Genomic DNA, 19375 nt, shown 5'->3' with positions numbered 1-19375 from the left:
CCAGTCAGTCAGCTACTTCCTCCAGTCATCTGCTACCTACCTTCTTCCCTTCACTTTCCAGGCAACCTCGCCCCAGTTTAGTGCCCTAGTCTTGATTCTTCTTTCATATATTTCTTTACAGCCTGATGGGGAGAGGCCAAGAGAGCTGGGGCTGTTTAGCCTGGAGAAGTGAAGGCTCAGAGGGGATCTTATCAGTGTATATAGATATCTGCAAGGGCAAGTGCACAGAGGATGGAGCCAGGCTCTTTTCAGTGTGCCCAGCATCAGAAGCAGAGGCAGTGGGCCTAAACAGAAACACAGGAGGTTCCCTCTGAACATCAGGAAACACTTTCATACTGTGAGGATGTCAGCTCTGGCAGAACTTGGCCAGAGAGTTTGTGGGGACTCCCTCTTTGGAGATGCTGAAAAACTGTCTGGACATAGTTCTGGGCAGCAGGCTTTACGTGGCCCTGCTTAAACATGGGAGTTGGAGCAGATGACCTCCAGGGGTCCCTTCCAACTTCAACCATTCTGTGATTCTGTGGTTGTCAAAGCACTGAGCAGGGATTGCATAGAGGAACACCTGGTATCCTGCTGTGTCCAAGTATCAGGATGGGTTGACATGTCTTTAGTGCTCCTGTGTCATTGGTGGCTAAGCAGCATGGAAGTGGGAGCTGTCTGAAATTGGGTTATTAGCAATGACTGCATTGCCAGGGAGAGCTCTGAACTCTCTCTGAATGAGCCTGTGAGAAGAACAGATCAACAGGTATGTTCTTGTGCTGTGTTGCTGATGACATAGGAAGAAGCAGAGCAGTGCCAGTACTTACCATGTTTTCTTTCACTTCCTTCTGCCCTCAGCCACCCGTGCCTTTTAGACAAGCGCCCTGGTTCCTCTCTCCACTGTGTTCTTGCTTGAACATCGTTGCACATAGCTGTATGCCACAAGTGATCTCTGCAGGCCTCAGAAGGCATCACAGGCACAGGCAGAGGTACTCTGCTACAGATTCAGAGTGAGCACAAGGCAGAAAGCCAGGCTTCCAGCACTTGGGGAGGCTTATGCTTTAGGAAGGCCAGGCACTGTCAGGGCTCTGAGAGGTGGATGTCTAGCTGATGTTGCAGCTTGGGGGAGTGTGGTGTGATGTGATAGGAGTCTGTGTTACCTACTTGGGCCTTGCAGGATTTCAAGCCACCCTCCTGCAGTTTCATCAAGGAAATGTTTTCCTCACTTTCCCTCAAATGAACCAGGACATTGTTTTTATCACACCTTCTCCTTGTAGTTCTCATTAGAAATATTCCTGCAGGTTTTTTATTAATGTTTTGGTTGAAGCACTTACTATGAGGATTGTGGTTTCTGGTGGATCATCAGTACTCTGTTCCTAGGGTGAACTGTGCTGGCATGGGCAGTACTGGCTGTGCTGGTGGCCATACAGTTGGATGATCATACAGGGTGCTGTCCAGTACAGTGTCCATTGCACCATGTCCTACTCCAGACAGCCAGGAGCAGTGCTGAAGGCTATGACCTGTCCTGAGCTGTCCCACGTCTCAATGCCCGGGTCCAGGGCATGCACATCTAAATCAGGTGGTGTTCTCTGTCATGATCTTTCATTCACAAATACCTTTCAGTTCTACGCAGTGTGGGATGCATCAATTTTGCTACCTCCAAACTCCTGTTGGATTCTGACTTGCTTTAACTTTCCCCCATATGGATCCCTCATCCTTTCATACATGGCAGTGTTAAGTCAAGTTGATTACATGATACTGACACCAGATGAGCCTTTTCCTTAGGGATCTTGAATTATTTATACCCAGATGTAAATTGGAGTGGTTTTGCAGATTGCACCTTGGTGTTTGAGCAAAGTCTTCACCAGCTGTCATGTCTCTTAACCAAATAACAAAGCAGAAAAGAAGACCTGGAAAGGCAAAAGCCAAATGAAGAATGATGCAGAAGGCTGAATATATATAATAAGAGGAATAAAAGCTGTGAATTTGAGGGTTGGTTATATAGCATGTAAGTCCCTTTGGAGAACATTGTATTTTCTTGTTCTGTGTATGTTTGTGGACTTATGGCATGTGATGCACCTCACTCACAGTTAAGTATCTTGGGTTACTGTGAATGCAGTCCAGATTGCACATGCTAAAAGTGGTTTTTTTGTTTGACCCAAATGGCATGTGTAACATATTTAATGAGGAGATTCACTTTGGCAAACTGGATTGCTAATGAAGACGTGCTCACCTCTTGTTTCCACAGTGCTAGAGCCTGATCCAAGTATTATACTCTGCTTTGCAGAAGCACATAGTGTTCAGAGTTGCAACCAGAATCCATTGCAGCTGTTTGCATAAGCATACAAAATAATCAGTAATGCCAAGTTTTTTGAAAAAGTCACTCCCAAGTGTCTTAGAGCACATAATAGTAGTGGATTCTTCTGATCTTAAATCTTGGCTCTTCAAAAATACTTATTTTTCCTTATGTCTCAGAGAGGTAGAAAATAACCCATGTATGAAGGAAATCTAATCTGTCATGTGGCAGTTTGGCATTAGCAAAGTGTTACATGGGCTGTTCTGGGTGGTTCTGGGCAAAGCACTAAAGAAAGTGAATCAGTAGGAAATAAGGAGAACAGTGAGAATTACCAGATTTTATAGGTGAGGAGAAACTCAAATGCTTACAGTCTTCAAATGCATGAGAAACAACTGCAAAAGGAAAGGATTTATTATTCAATTCCATGGTGGCTAGGATTAGTAAGCTTAGCGGGTAGTAAGAGAGACACTGCCTGGACACTAAGGGAAAAAATTCAGCTGTTACAGTAGCTAAACCTAGGAACAGATTACCTTAAAATAGATCTAATAGTCCTGTAGTACAGTAGGTCCTTGGAGAACCTGTATTTCTTTCCCTCAGGATCTCCTGCCACTTGCTGCAACTCAGGAGGGTGGGATAAAGATTGTCCAGGAGGGAGCTTTATCAGATGCTTCCCACAACTCCAGAGACTTCCAGAAATGCTAGAATTTTACTGCAGCTGTTATAGATAGTGTTAATCTAGTTGGTGATTGCATCAAGATAGTAGTGGAATTTTTCTTACCAGATTTTAAAGAGAAACTTCAGAGTTTAGTCATAGCAACATTTGATCCCTTTTAGAATATCACGTACAGTTCTGCTGGTGCATAACGGTTTAGTGACATTATTTCCAAGACACTGAGGCTCACATAGTGTGATTTTTCTTCCTTTCTCTTTGCTGTCAATAAGTCATGTCCTCTCTACTTCATTCTTGAAGCTGACCTATTCAGTTTTTTAGTTTTAGTAGACTGTAGCAATTTGAGAGCACCAGTTGTGAAGATAGCTTTTTGATTCTGATACTCTGGTACTAGATTTTCAAAAGCAATTATTCCCAAAATAGACATACACTATGATCATATTGTAAAACTAGTAATTTCATGTAATGAAATGTGTTTTGAGTTCTCTTATAAATTATTGGAAACAGTAGGAGGGTGCAACATATAAACCACAATAGCAGATGTGCAATGAACAGCCACAAATCTCTAGGCATTCTTCCATAACAGATCCTAAACCTGCATGCACCTGTGCCCTCACCTACAAGCATACGAGCATCCTCTGCCCCTTGCAGCACATATGGGTTTCAGACAGTGCTCACTCTTTTGGGAGTATGGGTGCCCCATGTCATGTATCTCTTTTGGTAGACGTGGCTGCTTTAATAGCTTTGTGTGTGACTGCATTGTTCCTAGAATCTGTTGTTCCCTACAGTCTGCTAATCCACAGGCCATTGAGAAGGCTCTCCACCAGGTCACATGCACTCACCTGAGCTGCAAATCCATGTCTGCTGTGCCTTAAAATGCTGTTGCACCAGCTGGGGTGCACAATGTCCATCAGGCCTGGATGGAGGCAGCAGTGCTTGGCAGGGCAATTTCTCACACTGTTATGCCAGATTTTGATCATGGCTCTGTTCCTCTCCAGCATCTCTTACCCACCTCTCCCATTACCAATTTTCATGCTACCTCTGCACTTCTAAAGCTAATGACTTCTCTGTTTCAGGAGCGCCTTGTGATTCTCTGTTTCCATTTAGCCCACCCGAGGGTCACCGCCCTTTAGCGTGATTAGTCTGCTGGGACCAGTTGTTGGATAGTTGGAGGTCACACACGCTGGTTATACTGCTATTTCTGTCACACCAACTGTTCTTATCCAGGCCTTTTTGCAATGGGTGGGGTGCTCAGGCAAACATGACCACAGAAATTCTTCAGGATATTGTCTCTATGTGTACGTACGGGGACCTTGTGAACATCCCTTCATCTCCCTGTATTTCATAAGAAACAAGAAAGTGTTAAAAAAGTCGTAGTACTGGTCACTTCCAAGAAAAAGGTGCCCGAAGCATGGTTTAATGGAGTGCCTGATGTCCCGGGATGTGCTTTGCCGTCCCTGTGCCCGGCCAACGCTCTGGTCCATGTTTCAGCAGCCCACTGGGTGGCGTTACGTACCAACAGGTGTCTCTGCCCTCAGCCCCCTGCCTGGCTTGGCATTTTTCTCATTGCATTCCTTGTATTTCCAACCTGATTTCATCTGTAAAAACTAGTTAGTAGCTATTGTGTCAGTACAAATACTCTGATTTGCTAACAGTATGTGATTTTGCTTTCTCTTCTTTGATCATTTGTTGCAAAGTGACATTTAGATACAACAGAATTTAAATGGCAGAGATCTCAAAACTTTGTGTTTCTACAGGTATCAGATATTCAGGCAAGAACAGCACTGCTGATGTGGTCCCCTCCATCCAGTGATACTGGAGAAGACACAGACAAGAATGACACACCAGAGGTTTATACATATGAAGTGATGATTTCAAGTACTGGAAAAGATGGAAAGTACAAAACTGTGTACATGTAGGTGTTGGCTATTTTAATTTAGACAATGCTGCATTGAAATATGTGGCTTAAAACCTCATTAAAAATCTGCCTTTTGTCCAGAAAGTTAAATAATCAGGAGTTTTGTGTAACTTCTGTTTTGAAATTAGCTACCTTTTTTTTTAGTACAATTTGTTTCATTCATACTGAGGTCTCTGCCATCAACTGGAATGTAAAGATTTTGTTCTTACATGTTGAAGGCATATTTTAGTGCCACTTTTGCTGTATTTCAACCAGCTGCATTAGACATCCATGAGTTCTCACATAGTGAGACATACAAGTAGTGAGAAAAATTACTTTTTATGTCAGCACACGCTCCTCCTCCCAGTAAGGTCATCCCTCCCTTCACTAAAATTGATCTTGGTAGGAGACAGTCTTATGATATTAAAAAAAAAAATAGGCAAATTCACACAGAGCACAGCTCATAGCAGCAGCAAAGCAAACAAAACTCTTCAATTGTTTCATTACTAACACAATGGTTTTCAGTCAGTTTTTTGCAATTTGGAGAAATATGACAGTAAAATATAGAATTAAGGGTATAGAGTTCTCTAACAGTTATAAACCTGTGTATCTAGCTAGTTTTATCTTAGTCACCCTCCATGGATTTCATGCAATTGAAAGTTGAGTATCCCTATCCAAGAAACTAGCAGCAGAGAAATTATCTTTGCTAAGATAAGCTGATGTCAGCAAAAGCAGACTAACAGATGTTACTTTGGTGCCTTTTTTGTTTCCTAGGCTCTAACAAGTAGGTATGTGCAGTCAGGTACAGTTTTAGATAATGGTTTTTGCAAGGCTGGACTGAGCTGCTGTGTGCTCCAGTACTTCAATGTTTTTTTCAGTAATAACATACAAGCATGCACATGCAGCTTGTCTTACTAAGTAAAGAAGAAAATAATTGCTACTCTTTAGAAAACAGCAAACAAAAAAGTGCCTCGAAACCACCAGGGCAAAAGAACAGGAATAACACAAGAAACCTGTAAAATTCAGAGATAAATGCTTTTACACGTTGCTATATTCAGCAAAAGACAAACTCTTAGCAAATACATTCCATAGAAGGTATGTTAAGTTAGATGATACATGTCTTTTTTTATAAATGTGTGGAATTCTGAAACAGTCTTTAAAACAAACTTGTATCTCTTTCCAGTGGAGAAGAAAATAAAGTGACTGTAAATGATCTCAGGCCAGCAACTGATTACCATGCAAAGTGAGTATCTCACTTTCTCTTCATTAAATTCAGTGGAAGTGTTTTAGAAGTTTCATTGTGTATTTGCCTAAGTCTTTAGAGATGGTCTTAACAACTTCTCACCATCTTTTGAGTCACAATCAACATTTTTGACTTAGCTGACCACTCAGTCCATTTTGGACAACATAAGACAAGATTGGTGCACATTCATCCTACATTCATGGTCTTTTCTTTATGCTAGCACAGTCACCTTTTCTGTCCTTGGAGCCAGGCACAGATGCTGCTTTTCAATTTTCCACAGGCAGCAGAGGAATGTACCTTGCCCTGGGATGCTCCCTCATTGGCCACCTGAAAGTCATATCTTGCTCTTTTGCTTGGCTCCAGTAGATCAGAGAACCTGACCCCATATGCACGACAAAATGTGCCCCCAGCTCAGTGTAATTCTACCCTTCTAGCAGAATTGACTACTTCAGTAGGTCAGAAGAAATAGCAGAGGATTGCGAAGATGTGGTTAGGTGTCATTCTTCCCTCTTTTTTTTAAGTATTAGAGGGTCATCTGGAGCTGAACTTGGCAAGGGATGCAAAGACTCAAGGCTTCTATAGCTTTGTCAGCCAGAAACAAAGGTCAGAGGAAGTGTATCCTCCCAAACGAACACAACTGGAAAACTGGTAACTATGAATGAGGAAGAGGCTGAGGTACTTAACCTTTTTGCCTTAGTCTTCACTAGCAACTTTTCTCACGCCTCTCCAGTGGATGGGCAGCAGGACAGGGATTGAGGGAGGAAAGTCCCTCCCACAGTGAGAGAAGATCAGGTTTGAGACCATCTGAGGAACCTGCATAAGTCTGCATCAGGTGAGATTCATCCCAGAGTCCTGAGGGACTTAGCTAATGTAGTTGCCCAGCCACTCTCCATCATGGCAACCAGGTGAAGTCCTGTGTGCCTTGAAAAAGGAAAACACTGCACCAATATTTTTAAAGGTTAGGAAGGAAGACTGTGGGAGCTACCAACCTGTCAAGCTCACTTCTGTGCGTGATCAAGAACATGGAATATGTTCCATGTGCAAGATCATGGAACAGATCCTTCTAAAAGCCATGCTGAGGCACATGAGGGACAAGGAGGTGATGTGGGACAGCCAGCACAGCTTCACCAAGGGCAAGTCCTGCCTGAAGAATCAAGTGGCCTATGAACAAGTGACTTGTATTCAATGGACAAGGAGTCTGCAGGTGTTAGCTGTCTGGACTTCTGTAAGACCTTTGAGATAGTCCCCCACAGTATCCTTCATGGTGGATGAGGAATTGTTTGGTCAGTCACATTCACAGAATAGTGGTCAATGGTCCAATGTCCAGATGGAGATTAGTAACAAGTGGTGTCCCACAGGGGCCTGTCTTGGACTGGTACTGTCGAATATCTTCATCAGTGACATGGACAGTGGGATTGAGTGAGCTTCCAGCAGAAAACACCAAGCAGTTGCAGTGTCAGCCACCAAGTGGTGCAGTTGACACACCTGGAGGATGGGATGCCATCCCGAAAGACCTGGACAAGCTTGAGCAGTGAGGCCACGGGAACCTCATGAGGTTCAGCAAGGCCAAGTGCAAGGTGCTGCCCTTGGGTCTGGGCAGCCCTGGTATCAACACAGGCTGCAGGATAAGGAATTGAGAGCAGCCCTGCCAAGAAGTATGTGGTGGTACTGGTGGATAGAGAGCTGCACATAACCTGACAATGTGCATTTGCAGCCCAAAAAGCCAGTTGTGTCCTGGGCAGCATCAAAAACAGCATGGCTAGCAGGGTGAGGGAGGTGGTTCTGCCCTTCTGCTCCACTCTGGTGAGACCCCACCCAGAGTCCTGTGTTCAGCTCTGGGATCCCCATCATGAGAAGGATGGTCACCTGCTAGAGTAGCTCTGGAGGAGGGCCACAAAAGTTATTCAGCCTGGAGAAATCTCAGTACTTAAAGGGGGCCTGTAAGAAAGATGGAGACAGACTTTTTAGTAGGGCCTGTTGTGATAGCACAAGAGATAATGGTTTAGAACTAAAAGAGGGTAGATTTAGACTAGATATATGGAAGAAATTTTTTGCATTGAGGGTGGTAAAACACTGGAACAGCTTGCCCAGAGAGATGGTGGATGCCCCATCCCTGGAAACTGTTCAGGGAGAGATTGGGCAGGGCTCTAAGCAGCCTGATCTAGTTAAAGATGTTCCTGTTTATTGCAGGGGAGTTTGGACAAGTTGACCTTTAAAGGTCTCTTCCAGCCCAAACTACTCTGTGATTCTTGGTTGAAAAAAAAATAGTGTGAATACAGCAGTTTACAAAGAAATAACATTGTGAAGGCAGAAATGAAGGCCTCCTTAAAAGAAGTGCTTTTTCAGGAGGTAATGGCAAGTGTAGAGTACCTTCTTAGGCATGACTGAATGTCCTGCCTCTCTTGACTGTGTGGAGAACCCCAGGATCCCTGTGTACTCACCAAGGGAAGCAATTTAGAGGCAGCTAGCAGGAAGCACAGGGAACAGAAAGATCCCAGTTAACAATGTTCTGCCTCCTTCCACTTCAAGTTTAGGGTAGGATTTGCCTTGTACAATAGCCTTTTTGACACTTGCACAAGTGGGAGAGCTAGGTTCCCACTTGAAGGTGTGAAGGGATCTAGACCTCCCAGAGCTGTTTTCCAGTGTGTTGTCTTGGTTGTCAAACTTAAAGCAAAAGAGGGTTGGTCTGTTTTTATCACACCCCTCATTTAATTTGAGCCCCTATATTGTCTGGAGCACAAGGTCAGGAGAAGGATGAATGGTAAGTTGGCTCTAAACTCTTTCCTATGAAAGTGTTTACCTGTGATTTTGTTCCTGTTTTTAGTGTTTTTAGGTATATTTTTAGGGTTAGTGCCTAGAATTATTTTTTTTTCTGTCTAAGTGCTCTTCTATCAGGCTGCATTCATATTTTTTCTTGCATAATTCTGGTTGTTTGTAGACAGAACATGGGAATCAGTGGCTTGGCCATCCAAGCTCTTCCTAAGCAGAATTCTGCCAGTATGAACACTGCAGAAAATCAACAAAGACTGGAATGACTCAACCACCAAAATAACCGACATATTACATACTTTCAATTGTATGCAAGCACCAACAACTTTGTGTTCAACTTTAGTCACTGTTGGAATGTCTCCTCTCTGTTTGTGAAATCTGCAAAGCCAAATTTCCTGTGATTTGCTGTTCATGCATCAAAAATTTATCAGGATTTTTGTATCTTCTTAAGCTGGCAACTCAGATCTTATATTGGTAATCAGAGGAAAGGGGTTTTTGGAGAGTTGTGGTTTGGGGTTTTTTTTCCAAAGGAACAGATGATTAAGAAGAGAGTAATGTGCCATTGACCCAAAGAAGAGGCAAAACGTAGCTGCACAGGTTGGGTGACAGGGGCAGAACCAGACGATTATCATGTATTTCCTTTCGGAGACAAGCCTTTTGAAAAACAAGCCATTTCTCTTTGAGACAGAAGGAAAATTCACTCTTTTGAAGTATGTGGAGAGCTAATTCATAGCCTTACTAAAGGAAAGGACAAGGTGAACACACTCAGCAGGACACTCATTTGAGTGCAGAGGATACTCTGAAAATACATCAACAGCTTCGTTGTGCTCATCTGACAAAAGCACTTGCAGAAGAATTATTCATAATATAAGTTTATGTCTCTACAACAGATAATGAGCCTGCAAAATGCTACAATTATTTTCCAACCAAAGTACAGCTAATAACAGACATATTTCAAATATAATTGTGAGACTAAAGCTGACCAATGGTAATGATGTACATCCGAAGTAAAGGACTCTTTTCTTTCTTATTGCCTTTATTGACCAAGATGTTTTCCCCCAGTTATTTATTTATAACAGTGATATTTTAATAATGAAGCAGCAAGGCAGCAACTTAATTTCAAATGCTTGGTTTTCTTTGGAAACTATACAGATTTTGAAGCAAAATGTTATTGACTCTCTTCCACTCTAGAGTCCAAGTAGAATGCAACTGTGTAAAGGGGAGCCCTTCAGAAACAGAGAGTTTTACCACAGCCAGTTGTGAACCTGATGCTCCAAATCTGCCTAGGATAACTAATCGGACCAAAAATTCTCTTACTCTTCAGTGGAAGGTAAGGATTGCTTTACAGCCTTTAAAATAAATACTTTAAACTCTTCAGAATTGTTGTGGACTTATCAATAAAATACCAGTTTATTGAAACTGAAAATTTTTGTCAAACTTATTAATTTGAGTCAAAGTTCCCTGATTGGAAATAGATTTACTGGGTTAAATGTGGGCTTGAGTAAAAAGAGAAGAATTCACAGAAAAGCAGGAGTCTTTCAAGTTAAAATTACTGAGTGCAGTACCCAATGCATTTCAAGGACTAAATTAGGAAAAAAACCATAAACATGGAACAGGCATTTGTTTTATGGCGACTAAACTAGGAATGTCTTGGCAAGTGAAACAGTTATATAAGGGGAGCATTACTTGTCTTCCACTGTTCTTCTTATGGTTTGGTCCATACATGCATTTTAAGAGTTCTTGTGTCGAGTTAGAATTCTAATTTCCCTGTTTTCCTGTTACAGGCATCTTGTGATAATGGTTCCAAAATCCACAGTTACCTTTTAGAATGGGATGAAGTAAGCAAGTTATTTTATTGTATTTTCAGTCTTCTATTTTTTTTAAGTAGTTGTACGTGACTGTTAAGTTATATGAAAATATGAAAATTAAGATTCCTGATTTAGAGGCATGTGACAATAATGTAATTCCTAAAGCAATTATTAAAATACAGTTACTACTCAGTGGTTTTTTTTTTTCGGGGAATATAAAATAAAAGGATCTTAATTGCATGATTCTGCCATTCTTAATCGTGGCTTTTTCACTCATAGTCCAATACCATGTTCAAGAGCTGACTTGGAAGGGTCATTCTCCTGTAGCAGTCTTTCTTTTTTAATAAGTGGGTGGAGCAACTATGGCCCTGCAATGATCTTGCAGTCTCTACCTGGACAGCTATCCTGAGATGGTAGAGGTGCAGTATCTTCATGGCTTTTATTCTTTCAGCCCCAAGGAGCTGGGAAATGGAAAGGAAGGAAAAAAACTGCTAATTTAATACAAAGTTTCATATGCTAGTGCCTCACCATATGGAGATTCTTGAGTTATATTTAATTTCAGAAAAGATTTTACTTCATGTTTGTATGTACTTTAATTGATGGATGCATATGTATTAAGGTCAATAATATGATTAACTTATTACTTTTTAGGGAAGAGGAAATGGAGAGTTTTGCCAGTGTTATTACGGTCAACAGAAGCAGTACAGGATCACTAAACTATCACCAGCAATGGGGTACACCTTTAGGCTAGCAGCCAAAAATGACATGGGAATGAGGTAAATGTTATTACATACCTAAATATGGGAAGCATATGCATCCATGTGTGTGCTACTTTAGGAATAACATGTGGTGGCATTTATAGAAAAAGGTCTTTTGTCCAAATGGTCTGAAAAGGAACATAAAATATATAATATTTCAGTTGGAAGAGACCTAGAGTGATCATCTAGTCCAACTGCTTAGTTAAATCACAGTATGTGATTGGATTATTCTTTTTGCAGATAGCCTTTGTGCTATTGGGATATTGTCCCTTCATCTGTCTTTTAGTCTCCTGTTACCTTGGGAAATAGACAGAATATGACATTACCATATCAAAGAATTCTTTGGAAGTTTTAGCCCTTATTATCAATGCTTAGGATATGTGGTTCATGCTTTTAATTACTACTTTTCAGATGTTATAGAGCACCAAACTTTGTTTTGAATTCTTGAATTAATTACATGCGACTTCAGTGGAGAATATAAGTAAGAACTTGGAAAAAAAATATTTTGTGAAGTTATGCTTGCATTACTGGGTGCATTAGTTCTTGAGTGGACTTCTTGGTCATCAGGCAAAGTAGATGCATCTGGCTAACAATCACACTGCCAGAGCTCATCTCCTCTACAGCAGACTCCTGGTGTCCAGGCTACCTGGTAGTACTTGGACTTTGAGCTCCTGTGGGGCATAAGAATGGAGCTTCTCTCACCATCAACATAAAATTGCTTTTTGTGTTTCTTTTTTAAATTCAAATATTATGAACACTCTGCTGCAGCTCACTAAAGTGGTGTTATAGCATGAAATAGAGGATGTGTGCTGTGTGTCCTTTATCTGGCAGAAGGAGGTGCTTGAAGGAACGCTGCCTGATTGGCCAGTGTTAAAGGACACTGTAAAGAGTAGGGAGCCAGACCCAGGGTCATAATTCATGCAGGGCAGGAGGAATCTGCTGCAGACTATTAAGTATGTGAAAAATACAACTGGCTCAGGGGATCTGAAGCATGTGTAGGGAGGCTTTGGAGAGTACTCAAGGAATGCATTGCATAAGGTGCCTGTTCCTATGTCTTTTCTTAAGTACCTGCTTTGTGCTACTGTCAGAGGACACTGTAGTGGACTAGAATGACTTTTGGTGTGCTCCAATAGTCTTTATTACATTACTGCCTTCTGGATGATGTTCCTGGAATTAATTATTCTCTTGAGTTGCTCCTGGACTTTGTCTTGTTGAGATTCAGTTGGAACTGTTAAAAATAAAGACAGGAAGGGAGCTGGCAGTTAAGCAGGTCCAGTGCTTGGGCTCTCTTTCTGTTCCCCTTTTACATCTGAGTGTAGCTGTACCCTGTAGGAATAGCTGCACATATTACAGATTCCTCCAGCATAAGCTTTGAAGACACTGATCGGTTAAGTACCCTTCTTAAACGAATCACACTGAATAGATTTTTAAATCAGTATTTCATAGCGTTGTGAAGATGTGCTTTATTGTCTTTGTGATATTATTTAATTAAGTCTCTTGAAATAATATTTATTAGCGTAGAGTGCCTGTTTATCCCTTATGAAGAGTGTTGAGAACATTAGGCATCTGGAGACAGAATTTTGTCTAAATAATTTTACCAAGAAGAACAGATATTTTATCTCTAAGTTAATAATGTTTAAATTTAATTCTAACCTACATGAAATAATGGTTAAAGAAAACTGGAAAAATAAAATCTATTTTCAAAGATAGTACTGTACTTCTGAGGGCATTGTTTAATAGTCATTTAATTGTTCAAATATGGCTATGGCTGGAACTCTTAGTTCATTTCGGTGTATTTTGGAGCAGTTCAAGCAAGTTTAGAGATGAAATCTTTTTAAGATGTGGGTTTTTTTACCTTATATCTACTTGTAAGATGACTCCTTCAATAGTTTGTTTTGAAAAGAGTTACGCATACTACTTGTATCTAACCTCTCTTCATGCTTTCTTCAGGCTCCCTATAAAATTTTAATTTTTTTAGTAAATATATTGTAGGTATCACCTGATTTTCATTCCAGAAATTTTCTTGTTTGTGGCTTCTTACAAGAAAATACACTACTATTCCCACAAATTTGGAAGTTTTTTCTTGTTTTTTACTTTTTCCCTTCTTGCTGCACATCTCTTTGGCAGTCCTCACAGACAATATGTTTGTTTTCTGTGCTGTCAACACTCTTGATAATATGCTGTCTGTAAGATTTTTTTTCCTTTAAATGCCAAAAAATACCTCAAAGCAGACCAAAATGATAACATGTGCATCACTATAATATAGGTTGAGTAAGAGAGAAAGTGAAATGGAGTTATCTTTTTATTGAGATTATTCAGGCAAGTGGGGTTCAAAACACATGAGATATTTTACTGGTATCTTTGTTTAAGCTATACTGAGGGTTTTATTTTCAGGGCTTCCTGATACTCACTTAGGTAGTCCTTAAATTTTAGATTAAAATTACATCTTTTAAATTAGTTTCATATGATTAAAAAAACTAGACTAGCTTTAGGCTTGTGATTCTTCAGATCTGATGTAAAGCAGCAAAGCCAGCTCAGAGCAGGTGGGCCTTTTTAGTTTAGCTGGATGCATGTCAGGCTATCTGTGCAAGCTGGCTTTGCTACCTGTTCACTGACTTTTGCATCCCCCTGTTTTACAGTAGCTCTTTATATGTAATTTGTTTGTATTTTCACCACAGGGTGATTCTAATCTAAATCAGATAAGGGTAGCAGTTGTGTTAGGAGATTTACTGGTATACACTCTACTTCTTTTTCTGCAATAAGACTTTCATTTTTATCATCTCTTAAAGTAGCTCACCACTGAATGAGACTATTCTATTTTTTTCTGGATCTCTAGAGAAACCAGTACTTCAAAGTAAGCTCAGAACACATCAGCAAAGTTTGTTTTGAAGTCTTGCCTAAATGTTTTTATGCCTTCATGTTTTCACTTTGTAAAGGAAGGACACTGTGGTCTTAGTATATTATTGCATATAGAGCTTTAGTGTTTTAGAATAGTGAGTTAATATGAAAAAGCAAAACGTTTTGGTTAGCAAAACATTTTAATTATATCATACAAAGGAATCTTTCAATTATGAACATGTTAACCTTGTTCAGATATTTTGTTACTGACAGACTCATGGGCAAGTTAAGTTGTTTGCGTGTAAGAGCTTGCAATTTTCATTGTGCATATCTCCAAGAAACTGTCATAGCTGTGTTTAGTAAGAATTTTGGTTTTAAGCTATTAATTATTGTGTCTAGTTAGTTTACATACTGTCTGTTTTAAACAGTGATTTTAGTGAAGAAGTCCTGTATCATACCTCAGGCACTGCCCCAACCACACCAGCAAGTCCTTTGCTGATTAATGCTGGAGTTACTTGGTTATCCCTTCAATGGACAAAACCCTCAGGAACACCATCAGATGAAGGAATCTCATATATATTAGAGATGGAGGATGAGAACTCAGTAAGTTTAGAATACTTATTCTCACTATGTTTGATACATTATTGCATTAGTGTAGCAATGATTATTTTTGCTAGAATATTCTACAAGGAATTGTATTTTCTGAAATTAAGCTAATGACTTGTCATTGCTGTGACCAGGCCACCTAGCTTTCTTCTTTTAATTGTGTTTAGTGTTATTAAGCCCCATTTCAGCAAAGACTTTTAAATTGGTTATAACTTTGTGAATCTGTGTGTGCAAGTTAAGCCTTGTAAGAGCTGGAGCAAAGCAATTGCATCATGAAGTGTGGTCCATCTAGATTCATTTCAGACTAAAAACATTTGCTTTAAAATCAGTACTGTTCTACCCTTTGAAAGTGTTAGCTAAAATTTCCAGTGGCACTGTATGTGTCTTTCTTACTGATGTTTTGTCCTCTTCTGATTGGAAAATGGTTAATGGATTCGCACCGCTTTAAAAAAAATTGTGTTTGCACAATGAAGGCACTCTTATTATTTTGTCAGAGAAGCATAATAATTACAGTTTGAAATAGTAATTTATTTGTATGAAGTATGTTAGATCCTCTGGTGTGCAAAGATAATGTTTCAAATAATCCTATTTAATTCTGCAGGGATATGGTTTCAAGCCAAAATATGATGGTGATGATCTTACCTACACGGTGAAGAATTTGAGGCGTAGTACAAAATATAAATTTAGGGTAAGATTTTTTTCATATGTTTGGGGACCAGACAAGTTTGAGATTGATTCAGAAGTGGGGAGGGCCTTTTTTAAGGAAAACAGAATTTGATGACAGTTTCTCACAATTTCAATCTCTTAAAACTGTCGGCTGAACACCTGTTTATTTTTTCTGCAGAAGCAATAAGAACCTCTGCAAGGGTATAACACAGTTGCAGGTGTCTTGAAATTCCAAGTCAAAAGTACATGTTCTTAACAGCCAGGGTTTTTTATTTGGCTGGTTTGTTTCATGTCCATGGGTGATATTACTTATTGTAGCTATGGGTTCTTTGATAGTAAACACAATCGAGGTGTTTGGGTAAGGAGCAGCCTTGATTAAAAAAAAAAATTGTTAGGAAGTCATCCATATTACCACAGTGCAGAGCCTGTTCTAATAAGCTTGAGGGCTGAACTTTTAGTTCAGGAAGAATTCTAGCCAAACTATGAGCTTTTTTGGTGTGGTTAAAAGGTAGAAAGAAGCATACTGGCCCTAGGAAGATGATCAAATAGCCACCAAGGACTACGAGAACTTTGCCAGGACAGGCAGAGTTAAAGTAAAGAAAGCTTAGGGTCAACTAGAACTGAAATTGGCCAAAGATAACAAGAATGGCATAAAATGCTTCTTCAGACATGTGAGAAGTAGAAGCACAAGGAATACATACAGAGGCCATTCCTAAACAGGGCAAAGAGGCAAGTTACTAATAATGCCAATAAAGCAGAAGTTCTCAGTACCTTCTTTGCCTCTGCTTTACCAGCATAACTGGACCCCAGATCACAGGATAAGGCAGCTGTGACAAGGCTGGAGTTTGCTGTCTTGAAAGGGCACAATCCATATCTGGATCTTAAGAGAAGTGGCTGACATTGCTGCAATACCCCTATCTATAACATTTGAAAAGTTATGCAGGTCAAGGGATATCCCTCATGTCTGAAAGAGGGCAAATATAGTACCACACCATCTACAAGAGGGGCCCAAAAGAGGACTCAGGGAGCTACAGACCTATTAATCTTACTTCGGTCCCTGGAAAATAAATGGAAGAGTCTTCCTAGGAAATACTACAAACCAGACAAAGCAGGCAGTTGGGAATAGCCTACACCAAAAGTAAATGATGGCTGACTAGACTGATCATGTCCTACATCAAGGTAACACTTCCAGTTGGTCCAAGGAGATCAGTGGATGTTTTTTACCTGAACTTCAGCAAGCATTCAGCAGTTTCCTACAGCCTTCTCCCTGGCCAAATTGGCAAGACACAAACTGGACAGGTGGTATGTGAGACGAATAGAAAACTAGCCAACAGGCCACACTCAGAGGGTGGTGATCAATGGTTTCTAGTCAGTCTGGCAGCCTGTCTGAATTAGGAACTCCTAGGGATAGGAGGCCCCATGCTGTTCATTTCACAACTGATTTTGAGGAGGGGATTGAAAGCACCCTCACCAAGTTTGCTGGTGTCACCACACAGAGTGGTCAGATGAACACATCAGAAGGCAAAGCTATCTTACAGAAACACCTGGACAGGCTAGAAGAGTGAGGTAGCAAAAACAGTATGAAGTTCAACAAAGACAAGTGCCAAGTTCTGCACCTGGGCTGGAATAACCAAGGAGCCCACTATAGGGCAACCTTGGAGCAACCTTGCTGAAAGGGACCTTCAGGCAAACTGGATCCTGGGCTGACTCAGTAGTGGCATTGCTAGCAGAGATAAGAGATCTTCCCTGTATTCAGCTTGTGTCAGATCACACCTGGAGAACTGTGTCCAGTTCTGATCCACACAATTCACAAAAGACGGGCAGAGTGGGAGTTGGTCCAAAGGAGAGTCACAAAAATTATAAAAGGGCTGGAGAACCTGCCCTTTAATGAAAGTCTAAAGGAATTACCTATTTTCTCATTGGAGAAGGCTGAGAGGGACCTCATCACAGTTTGCCAGTACCTAAAGCCTGACCTACAGAGAGGAGGGATGTTCTCCCTTCACAGGAAGCCCCCTTGAGATGGCAAGGGGCAGGAGTTGCAAGGTGCACTGGAAGGGGTTTCATCTTGGTATAGGAAAGAAATTTTCCAGTGAGATCAAGTAATCACTGGAACAACTTCCCTAGAAATGTAGTGGAATCCCCATTACTGGATGATTTCAAGATGTGACTGGAGAGTGTGTTAGATAATCTCGTCTAGGCTCACTTTCCCCTGAAGGGTTGAACCAGATGATCTTTCAGGTCCCTTCCAGCCTGGGCTATTCTATGTTCTCAGTTACTCTTGAATAGTTGCTTGGGTTTTGGAACAAAGCTAAAGACATGTCTGACAGTATGAATCGCAGAACCATTTAGGTTGGAAAAGACCTTTAAGATCAAGTCCAACTCTTAACCCAGCACTAAACCATCTCCCTAAGCGACGTATCTGCACATCTTTGAAATACCTCCAGGGGTGGTGACTCAACCACTTCCCTGGGCAGCCTTGCCAATGATTGACTGTTCTTTCTGTGAAGGAATTTTTCCTAATATTCAATTTACACTTCTTCTGGTGGAATTTGAGGCAGAGTCAGAATAACCTCATCTGTCTGCAGTGAAAAATATTGATAGCTGTTGTCACACATACACCTAAAATACTAAGGAAGAATACTAAGTAAAATACTTAAGGAAGAATTGGGAACTGTTGAAGAACAGCTTCTCTTTGCAATATGAATGGCAATCGTTTAAGTGTTGGTTGATTTGTTTTGAGTTAACACTAAAGCATGTAAGTACTCCTTTTCAGATGATATTTTGCACTTCTGAATATGATTTTATTGGGATTTTTGCATAACTTAGTGTTTAAATAATTTCAAATATACAGTATGTTTCTAGCACTATTATGGCTACACATGAACTAAAGAATAGCTAATTCTCTTGAAACTAGCTTTTGCAGGACATGAACATAGTCTTCCTTTGAAAGTAATACTACACATGATTTATACTCATTACTAGTAAATGTATAGTTACTTAAACATCCTAAGTTTCTCATTACAATAAACACCAATGTTTATACCCTATTTTTATTAGCAAAACAATAAACAGAAGTCTGTTCACACATTCATGGAACATAAAGGAGAAGCAAATGTTATGTTGATTAGGTCTTTAATTTTTATTATACAGGGGAAAGACTTAATTAGTAGTAATATTCCTTAAGGCTTTTGAAAGAAGCTTTATAACCATTGGAAACCTCATTATAATACGTAAATGCTAACTGCCTGTTTAACTTGATTTGTAAGGGCACAAAGACAACCAGATGATTATTAATCCTGTAAACTGTATTGGGAGACTTAATGTCTGAGAGACATGTTAGCTTGCATTTCCTCTTCTAGTCTACTAACATCACTGCTATCATTTAGATTCTGCTCATTTTTAAAATAGATATAAAAGCTGAAAAAACCTCTTTCTTTTCCCCTTTTTTATTTTTCCCTGGTGGTTAAGCTTTTTACTAAACTAAACTACAAAGTAAAGAGTAGCAAGAATTTGTTTTCCTAGAATCACAGAAAAGTCTAGGTTGGAGGGGACTCTTAGTGATCATCTAGGTCAAATTTGTGTAGAAAGCCAGGCCTTATCTTAGGCAGTTCAACCCTGTCCTGGCCCTGCTGAGCTGAGATTTCAGTACTCCAGCAAGGATGATTCAACCACTTCTTTGGGCTGTCTGTTCTAATGGTAATTAATTTCTTTTCTTATATCCAGCTAGAATTTCCTCTAACACACTTTGTGTCTGCTGGCCCTTGTCCTGTCATTGCAGATCCTTTGGAAGGCAATGTCTTCATCTTTTCTGTAAATGTCTCTTAGATGTTGGAAGGCTGTGATTA

General features: G+C 40.2%; 1 protein-coding gene across 6 annotated transcripts in view; it reads left to right on the top strand.

The window, feature by feature from the left end:
• FNDC3A (fibronectin type III domain containing 3A) overlaps window positions 1-19375 on the top strand; it is a 111640-nt gene that overhangs the window by 73018 nt on the left and 19247 nt on the right. For all 6 annotated transcript variants that reach the window (XM_071448508.1, XM_071448507.1, XM_071448511.1 and 3 more), the window contains 7 exons: window positions 4703-4860; window positions 6026-6085; window positions 10046-10184; window positions 10639-10692; window positions 11314-11438; window positions 14687-14861; window positions 15466-15552. In XM_071448508.1, the coding sequence (XP_071304609.1) occupies window positions 4703-4860; window positions 6026-6085; window positions 10046-10184; window positions 10639-10692; window positions 11314-11438; window positions 14687-14861; window positions 15466-15552 (798 nt within the window). The remainder of the gene's footprint in view (window positions 1-4702; window positions 4861-6025; window positions 6086-10045; window positions 10185-10638; window positions 10693-11313; window positions 11439-14686; window positions 14862-15465; window positions 15553-19375) is intronic.

Source organism: Agelaius tricolor, unplaced genomic scaffold, assembly GCF_023055355.1.
Source record: "Agelaius tricolor isolate 1412-34295 unplaced genomic scaffold, bAgeTri1.0.p SCAF_26, whole genome shotgun sequence".
NCBI classification, from domain to species: domain Eukaryota; kingdom Metazoa; phylum Chordata; class Aves; order Passeriformes; family Icteridae; genus Agelaius; species Agelaius tricolor.
This window is presented reverse-complemented; position numbering and strand designations above follow the sequence as displayed.